Source organism: Topomyia yanbarensis, chromosome 2 (genome assembly GCF_030247195.1).
Source record: "Topomyia yanbarensis strain Yona2022 chromosome 2, ASM3024719v1, whole genome shotgun sequence".
NCBI lineage: Eukaryota > Metazoa > Arthropoda > Insecta > Diptera > Culicidae > Topomyia > Topomyia yanbarensis.
In genome coordinates, this window is record NC_080671.1 from 19,766,752 (window position 1) to 19,776,197 (window position 9,446).

Here is a 9,446-nt window from a genome sequence, read left to right on the forward strand (position 1 = left end):
TTCTGCCAAAGTGAAAGTTATGAATTTATTACTATACATTCCTATTCGGGTTACGATGTTGGAGACGGTTTCATCAGCAAAATTTAAAAATTAACTGAGTAGCTTTTTGTAGAAGGAAACTCATTACTATCTTGTAGGAAACCAATTTTCTTCCACTTTTTTCTCAATTTTTCATCGACATAAGCTCAATTTTCATGCAAAATGCCAAAATTGCGTAATGAAACCAATCGCCTTTGAAGACTCGGTTGCGAAAATGAAGAATGACCAAACCTAGCTGATTTTTGGCAGCGTGTATATCGTGTATTTACCTCTCGGATTCGGATTACAAGCGTACCCAGCACACTGTTTGGAAGCCCCTCGATGACATTTATTATTTTATATCAAAATAAACAACACAAAAAAATAGTCGCCGCTGCTGGAAGGAGCATCAAAAGCTACCAAATATGCCGAAAACGGCATTGAATACGGTCAGTGTTAAGTACGATTCAGATGATACATCAGCTTCCGTCAACGTCAACGGAACGTCACCGTTCCGTCAGGATAAGTTTAATACTTTTCTCTTGTGCCCGTTCACACATGCCGTACGTCAAAACGTTCCGTGCCGTTGATGTTGTGTGTGAATGTCTCCATTTAACTGCATGTAACTTATCTTGACGGAACGGTGACGTTCCGTTGACGTTGACGGAAGCTGATGTATCGTCTGAGTCGTACTTTAAGTCAACATAATTAAGATAAGTCTACTTACGGCAGAGATGCCAGATTTGCAGACAAGTCTGCAAATTCGCAGACTTTTAATTTAAGCTGCAGATTTTTTCAATGACGCAGATATTTGCAGATTTTTCCGTTTGGTCGCAGATATTTGCAGATTTTTTAGTTTGGTTGCAGATATTTGCAGATTTTTGAATATAAAGGCTTTTGGTTACACTAGCTATTCTGACATTTTTTGTTCTTCCCAGACCTATAAAATTATTATTGCAGACATTTGAAAAAAGTACCTGGCATCTCTGACTTACGGTGACAGTGCTAATTGGTGATATTCACAATATACAAGTAGTCGCCGAAATTCGACAGTATTATCAGGTGAACGGCATGGAACATCCAAACAGCTACGAATCTCATCATGATCTTTTGAAACTACTACGTATTATGTGATACTTGCTAGAATATTGTTATAGAATCCCTACATCAACGAGCTGTTCAGTTTACTTGAATCTCAACAACATATTTAGAGACTGATCAACAATGATATCAGTAATCTCCAACAGAAGTAAAAACAAGCGAAGGCTGATTATTTCTGGTGCTATTCTGTTGATTATGATCTACATTTTATACTCGATCGACTACCGAACGATTAGCGAAAACTGTTTTGCCGTGCACTTCCCTGAACCTTCGAAAACATTGGAGGACATTCAGCATTCTTTGAAGCAGCCGATTAATGGAAATAACATTTTCTTCCATGAAACTTCATGTTCCGAGAACGGGGTGATAGGGCTCAACGCCCGGCAGGCATGTGCCGTCGAGTCGGCTGCTAGAATGAACCCAACAAGGCAAACATTTGTGCTATTTGCCGCACCCGTAGGATTTCGGAACAAAAGTTCCCTTCCACTGATGGATGCACTGCTTTCCTATCCGAATGTGGAACTGCGGTTTGTCAATTTAACGACTTATGCACAAGATACTCCACTAAAGGATTGGATGCAGAGCGGGGAGATTTTTCGATCCAAGTACATGAATTCGCATCTGTCGGATGTGATGAGATATTTGACACTGTACAAATACGGTGGTACTTACTTGGATTTGGACGTGGTGGTGATGCAGTCCTTTGATACATTAAAACCTAATTACGCTGGGGCAGAGTCGCCACGCTGGGTGGCAGCTGGAGTTATCCACTTTGAACTGGATGGATATGGACACGAACTGGCGGAAATGTGCCTTAGGTGAGTAAACTTTTTGAGTTTTATTTTTCAGCATTCGAGCCTCTGTTCCAAATCCATCTGATTTCAATTTCAATAGGGATTTACTGATAAATTTTAACGGTCAAAGCTGGGGCAACAACGGACCAGGAGTCATTACCCGTGTATTCAAACGAGTCTGTAGTACCAACGCGCCACTACTGATGACCCGTGAACGATGTCGCCACTTTACCGTCTTCCCACCAGAGGCCTTTTATGCAATTAATTTTGAAGATTATCTGCAGTTTTTCGAGGAACGTTGGCTGGATCAAGCGCTAACTGCTCTGAATCGATCCGTGGTAGCTCACGTGTGGAACAAATTCAGTAGGGATCACAAGGTACGGGTCGGCTCGCAGGTTGCTTACGGAGTCCTTGCAGAACGTTATTGTCCTCGGGTGTACCAGGCCAGTGGTGAGTTTTTCTAGAGTTAGTAGGCAAAAGATATTACGTTTGTGCACTAGAAGGAGTCGATGGAGGTTATTAGACCGTTCTCAATTAGCAGGTTAACCTCAGATTTTGCCGTATTCAATTCAAATGCATTGCAGCTCTTAGTAATCTGTTACTGTTTAACTTCTGTGCTCTAAAACTTTGTATTAAAACTGTGCATGTAATAATTTATTTAACATTTGTAAAAGCAATTATACTAAATCATGTCGGTATGATAACATACCGTTCGCAAACTCAGTTGGAATTAGACGTTATAAACAATCGATATTCAGGGATGAGCCATTGCTTGGTTTTCATAGAAAGCGGCATAGTTGTTGCTCCTCATTGAATTTCCCAATAATCTCATAAACATCGAAGATTCGTTCACCAAGTACATAAAAAAGTGGGTTCTAGAATACGAATTACTACAAATGTCTAAACTGGGTTCTAGTACGTCTTGCTACTCGCTATGATTGAATCCAATTGCTGGAGGAACAATATTCTTAATATTCTGTTACATGTCAATAGAGTACTGGTATACTAAACGCAATACTACAAACACACTGATTTAAAATCATCTGTCAGAATTTGTGCAACATAACAAACACATCTAGTATGCAATAAAAGAAAAAAATCACAAGCAAGTACGGAACTAAACAAGTGATTGTAGGCAGCATAGAAAAACACTTCCCATAAGTCTCATTTTTTAATGTTATATGTAAAAAGCTAAACATTGTAATTAATAAGAATGTTACTAACAATTATTTTGGTGGTTGGCTACTCATTCCTTTTTATATAAGCTTATTAACAAATATTTTAATGCACCCTAGCATTATCAAGGCGACATTCAGCAGTGAGATGGTTCCGCTCTGTACCTACTATTAAATAGAAGCTTCACATTAAAATAGATTTTAATAGAAATCTCAAATACAAAAAACATTCCCGATTGATGACGCATAGTGTGACCTGGAACAACAAATTAGTATAAATTCAAAAATACTCGAAAAAATAGTTGAAAAATTTCCTACAGTCCTGCTAAATGGTATTCAAAAACGTGATGTATTTCTAAATTTGAAGGGTCCGAAGCAGAGCTTCCTTACCGATGAAGGCCAAAGTCGAATCCTGTTATATGTTATTTTTGTTGAATCACACAGTCTAAAATGATTGTATAACATTCCCTCGAAAACCATTCCCCAGAAGAAAAAATACCGAAGCTTTTTCCCCAGAAACACATATTCCAGAAAGTACTAATTCCCAGAAAACTAATCCCCAGAAAGTACCAAAGCCCAGAAAACTTTCACCCAGAAAGAACCATAACCCAGAAAACTGTTCCGCAGAAAGTACCAAAACCCAGAAAATTATTTTACCGAAATTTTTTCTTCTTCTATTTTCTCAATAAACAATTCGTTACATTTAGATAAAGTGTACTTAAATACTTGTTATAAGTTTGCTATTCACTTTTTTTCTAATATTTACGCATCGCGCTTAAATTTAAACGCATTAAAAAGATGGAATGGGTGATGATTATATGTTAAATGAAAGCTTTCGATTCCTATTTGATAGAAAAAATATAATTGGTTTTGAACCAATTTTTGCATTTAAAACCGCTTGCTCCGCATGTAGCAATAGTGGCCCAATTGCTAATTCCGGTTCCTATAGATGCAAAACCCATTGATTACTTTTGAAGCATGCAACTCTAGGTACATTTGGCCCACTATAGCTGCATAGGAGCTCAAAAATCAAGGAAAACTCATTATTTCAGTTGTTTTTTGAGCAAACTTCTATGATAAAACTTGTGTTGCCATGCGAGTTTACTGCAAACCACAAAGCAAGAAATAATTAACGGCGTTTGGCATTTTAATCAAGTGTTTAGCCTATTACTGCGACTAGTAGTACACCGCGGCTATTGGAGCACCCACCCTACTGTTTGTTAAATATTCAACAATCGTCGATTTTCAATATTTGCGGCATCGTGCCGCGGAAATATCCCAAAACTCTATAATACATTTGAGTTGCAAAGACATGTAATATTACCTGAAGATTTAGAAACATAAAAAGAGCTCCATTAGGTTAAATACCTAGTAGGACACCTCAAATCTCTATCGCTTTGCGTGCTATTGACGGTTAATGATTGAGCACAAAGCTTTGGTTGCCTAGAGCCAAACTAATTTTTTTTCTCGATTTCTTGGTACAATGGCAAGCAACGTAGGATTTTGTGAAATCGTGCACTTGTTAATGAAAAAGCGCTGTAAACGTCATTAAAATCGACGCAAATTTGCATACGGACAGTTTTTAGAAGAAATGAAACATTTTTATGGTAATGGCTTTCGAATTTCACTTTTGAAGACGAGAACCCCATTAGTCGAAACTTTACTTAAGCGGGACCCATGTAATTTAAACATCAATGTCACAAATGACGTTTCAAGGTCGCAGATATGTTTGTTTTTGTCGTTTAAAGTTAAATTGAAAAGCCGAAACAAAATAAAAATAAAAAAATCAAGATCCATTCAGTAGATCTTTCGCAAATTATTCCCAAAAAATTTCAATTTTAGGCCTCTAGAGTAGAGGAACCCCTTGAAATAGGGAACTTTAATTTGGAAAAATTGTGCTAGTTTTTCATATGTATTGGTAGCGGGTGCCCTTACGAGTACACTCATATCATTCTTAAACCTTAATTATTCTTTTATGATTTTTAAATTATAAAAAACCAAATTAAACTCAACCAGCAAACTGACAGTTGTCCTACTAAATGACGTATCTGCAAATATCTCGTTGGCCTCATTGTTAACCGGGACAGCACCCCACACAGCATGATCTGGTACTTTTTCAATCTGCTAGCAGCCTGCCATCCCAAGTTTCATCTGCAAACTATGGTAGGGTCGTGCAAGTCGCATTGGTTTGGATGTGTTATTGTCCTAAAAGGAAACAAACTAAAAAATGTTTTTTTCAATAGTTTCGGGCCAAAAAATTGAAAAAGGACTGAGATATTAACTCACGGTACTAATCTGCATCAGAATATGCCTTAACCCGCACACCCCTAAAGATCCCTATTTCGCTGGTACGTGGTGCAACAAACATCGAAGAATGTTATAAAAATCTTTAATGTGATAGTTCGAATATGTTTTTCCTATTTTAGCCAACTTTTTGCTCCAGCTATTCCATAGTGTGCTGGAAAGAATGAATCAACCCTATGTTTGAGAAAACCGGTCAGACGAGTAGATAACAAGTTTCATTCCGAGGGCCATTTGGCATACATATTCAAAGAATTGCTCATGTTTAAAAGAAGGAGTCAACTCCTATGTTTGAATAAACCGAGCATACGAGTTGATCACAGGTCATGTCCTTATTGATTCATCTGCTACATAAATTGACATCCGCGGGTCAATCGGAACATTGAGCATTGAACGAACGTTCCTACCCTTAGTACACATGCTCCTTCCACATAAATCAGAATCCAACTACAAAAAAGCTCTAGAACTAATGAAAACCATAGCAACCAACAACAATATTATAATTAATCCGTCGATTGCATTAACAGATTTCGAAACAGCTGAGATAAACGCAATCGCAATGATTATTCCCAATTCTGTGCGATATGGTTGCTTTTTCCATCTAACAAAAAATTGGTGGAAACGGATCCAAAAATTGGGATTATCTGGAATTTATTTGAAAAGCGTGCAAATGCAGATCTCTTTCAGACAAACCCAGGCCTTGGACTTTTTGAAGCCTCAAGATGTGCCTGAAGGCTTGGGTATTGGGGAAGCGAAGGGTTGGAAAACACTGCGCACAGGCACAGGCAAGATTTTCCCCTGAATTTACCATGCGATACAACACCCTCAATGACATACCTCAAACGCAATAGAAGGGTATCACAACCAATTAAATGCACTCTTAAAAGGTACCAGTGCCCTTAAACTTTATGCGGTTGTGAAAGCATTCAAAGAGGAAGAGCAGTCCACGTCGGCGGAATATATGCGATATCTGCAAGGAGATATGATAAACCGGCGTCGCTGTAAAAAAACATGCAGGAGACAAAAAATTAAAAGAAGTTTTAATTGCCGACCAGGACGATGGTACAACATTAAAAGATACCATTTTATCAATAGCTCTTATAATACAAAACCAAACCAGAATATTAATACTAATAAAAAATAAGTCATCGTCAGTTAAAATACCTCAATTTCTGGGAAATGGTTTTTTCTGGGGTATGAACTTCTGGGTATTTGTTCATTCTGGGTAACGGTTTTCTGGGCAAAAATACTTTCTGGGAAAAGGTTTTCTGGTAATTGGTACTTTCGACGGAATGGTTTTCTGGAGAATGGTTCTTTCTGGAGAAAAAACTTCGGTGTTTTAGTTTCTGGAGAATGGTTTTCGGGGGAAAGTCGTACAACCGTCTAAAATATCGTTTAAATTTAAGTTTTGTACGACAGTTATGAATCTCACATTTCAATCCTTCTCTACATAATGCAAGTGTTATATTACTATTATAGGACAAAGTTTGCTGAAATGTAAAATGTATATAGGATTACTGTAAAGAGAAATCAAAACTCCAGCACGTTTCATTTTTTATTCGCAGATGGAAAATTATCTGAAACAACACTAAGGGGTAGTAAATGAGGAAATAAATCTGATCTTAATTTGGTTTGTAGATACAGATCTCAAGAACAGCATACATAACCTTTCATTACATCTTGCGTCCGAAATAGTCCATTTGTGGCATGACAAGAGGTTATAACTACTGATGGGTAATTAGTAGCTTAGTTAGTAAATCGATTGCCATGTACGCAGCTCACCTGGGTTCGATTCCCAACCCCACACACAGGAATAGATTTTTTTAAAGAAAATTTTCTAACCCGAATGAAAAGCGAATGACCCTAAAGTTAAAATTTGTATAATAAAAAAGGGATGGTTTGTAGTCGAATTCCTGATGTTCGTTTATGTAATTTCGATGTCGGACCAGAAGAATCCAGTGGATTATTTTGCGTTGTCCTTTTCTTGACCAGGAACTCTCAGCATCATATAAATCATCCAGCACACAGTCATTATAAACATCATCCTCGAGTTGCAGGCCCCTAATCGATAAGGAGGGCCCCTCACGATGGTGGCCAATATATTTTAAAAATGTTCACCACCATTTGGGTTCAGATCTACTTTACCCCACAGAACCTTCGCTTCAATGGATCAACGGATTATATGCTCCTCACAAAGATTCTCGAGACACTGAAGTGTGATTTCACGCCCTATGTTTGTTTACCGTAGCTCGCTCGGGTTATCCTTCACAGCGGGAATGGCTGGTCTTTGTGTATATCCGAGGAAGCGAAGTACTACACCCAACTAAATCAAAAGTACCTTCTTCAGTGACTGATGTGGTTAGCGAGAAACTGATTTGGCCCGTGCGACACCAGTATTAAAACAATATTAAAACAACACTAAGGTCGGGTCACAGATAATATAGTTTTTTCTCAGTGTACCTCATGTCCATAATGCATAACCCATAAAGTGAGTAATGTTACTTTGCCGTACATTATGGTTTATCATTGATGTGTCAAATGACAGCGTGAATTTGAACATTTTGATTTATTTACAAAACTAGGCATACAACAAAAAGTATTTTCGAGTTATTTCTACACAAAAAAGCGAAAATATTCTAAATTATTGGTGAACTAGTGGATAATGCCGACAACGATGGACAGCTTCTGTCGCTTATGTCGAAGAAGTGGAGAATTTGAATCAGCTTCCATTCTTGACACGTCCCGTAACCATAGTGGTGAAATAATTGCTGAAATTATGCAGAATTGCCTTCAGCTGCAGGTGAAATATGAATTATATGTATTCCAATCATCGATTTACAGTTTTTTTTCTGCTAGGTACTTCCTTCGGATGGTTTACCGCAGCGAATTTGCAACCTTTGTCAGGCCCAACTCGAAATGTTCTATCTGCTGCGAAAGGTCAGCTTCAACTCGGAATGTTACTTCAAACAATTGCTTGAGCACAACCATCCCCAACAGCACACAATGTTGTCGACAAACGATAACGGTGTACACTTAACCCCGGATGTAGGTGGTTTTCCCATTGCCCTCGATCAACCTCAACAAACGGAAGTTAAAATAGAACCCACTGAATTCAACACACATGAGCCACAATCCCACCAGCAGTCGTACGAAAATTCTTTTCAATGCATGGAACAACCGGAAGTTAAAATAGAACCCAATGAACTAAACGACGAACCGCAGCATTATCAACCATCGTATGATAAATCATACGATCCACATACGAACCACGAGTCAGCAACACCATCGAACAGTAGCGAATGGATTCCCGTGGATCCTAGACCGGTGGATAAACCTAAACTACCGAAACGATATTCATGTGCAGAGTGCGGTTATCATTCGCAATACAAAGCTAACCTATTCCGTCACATAAAACTGCGAAGGCATAGCCTGGTGCAGCAGGGTTTCAAAACTCGCCCGAGAAGACGTCTTACATTGGATGAAATTTTGGCCAATAGCAACGCACCGGAGATGAAAATTTACACATGCAAAATGTGCGGATACAAGACTGCTTTCAAAGGAAACGTGGATCGACACCAACGTAGCCAAAATCATCAAGGCATCGATGTGAGTATCTACGGTAAAAACCAACCACGGATGGATTGTTTGATGAGCCAGCGAATGAAATATGTCCCCGATGGGCGCTATCAGCCAGTAATAAGTACAAGCGCACAAGCAATGACTGCCTATACGGAACCGGCCAGCCAGCAGCACTGCATGAATCAGGCAGAACAGGAGTTGCTGCGAGAAATTCGAGATGAGTTCATGAAAATTAATGCTACGAACAGTGGAATCAATATGTTTAATCAGGATCCTTGTTAGCCATTAGAATGAGTAGGGTATTTAGAAACGATGCATTTAATCAGAAAGTTGAGTCACATTGTTTTTGAGTGTGTAGCAATATGTTGTTGGAATAAATTGTTTAAAACGTGACTATTATTGATCGTATAACAGATACAAGCACGCAGCCATCACTCTCCACGCGGGTAAACTAGGGGGTTAGCGTCATTACCTTGAC

General features: G+C 38.5%; 2 protein-coding genes across 3 annotated transcripts; both read left to right on the forward strand.

Annotated features, from left to right (window-relative positions):
• Positions 1-380: 380 nt before the first annotated feature.
• On the forward strand, positions 381-7,045 carry LOC131685159 (lactosylceramide 4-alpha-galactosyltransferase). 2 transcript variants are annotated; one of them, XM_058968649.1, is made up of 3 exons: positions 381-467; positions 1,022-1,937; positions 2,014-7,045. In XM_058968649.1, exons 2-3 carry the CDS (start codon positions 1,243-1,245, stop codon positions 2,375-2,377), a joined length of 1,059 nt encoding a protein of 352 aa, XP_058824632.1. In that variant the 5' UTR covers positions 381-467; positions 1,022-1,242; the 3' UTR covers positions 2,378-7,045. The 2 variants fall into 2 exon arrangements, with proteins under 2 accessions (XP_058824632.1, XP_058824633.1); XM_058968650.1 differs by having other exon boundaries at positions 391-467; positions 1,055-1,937.
• Positions 7,046-7,940: 895 nt separating this feature from the next.
• LOC131685158 (uncharacterized) lies at positions 7,941-9,361 on the forward strand. The gene is made up of 2 exons (XM_058968648.1): positions 7,941-8,189; positions 8,246-9,361. The coding sequence occupies exons 1-2, from the start codon at positions 8,052-8,054 to the stop codon at positions 9,248-9,250; spliced, it is 1,143 nt and encodes a 380-aa protein (XP_058824631.1). The 5' UTR covers positions 7,941-8,051; the 3' UTR covers positions 9,251-9,361.
• The last annotated feature ends 85 nt before the right edge of the window (positions 9,362-9,446 follow it).

Excerpts from the sequence above, each read along its gene's own strand:
- LOC131685158 (XM_058968648.1), top strand. The coding sequence starts at position 8,052 with ATGCCGACAACGATGGACAGCTTCTGTCGCTTATGTCGAAGAAGTGGA. Across the intron at positions 8,190-8,245 it reads AGAATTGCCTTCAGCTGCAG|GTACTTCCTTCGGATGGTTT; the intron begins GTGAAATATGAA and ends TTTTTCTGCTAG.
- LOC131685159 (XM_058968649.1), top strand. The coding sequence starts at position 1,243 with ATGATATCAGTAATCTCCAACAGAAGTAAAAACAAGCGAAGGCTGATT. Across the intron at positions 1,938-2,013 it reads CTGGCGGAAATGTGCCTTAG|GGATTTACTGATAAATTTTA; the intron begins GTGAGTAAACTT and ends CAATTTCAATAG.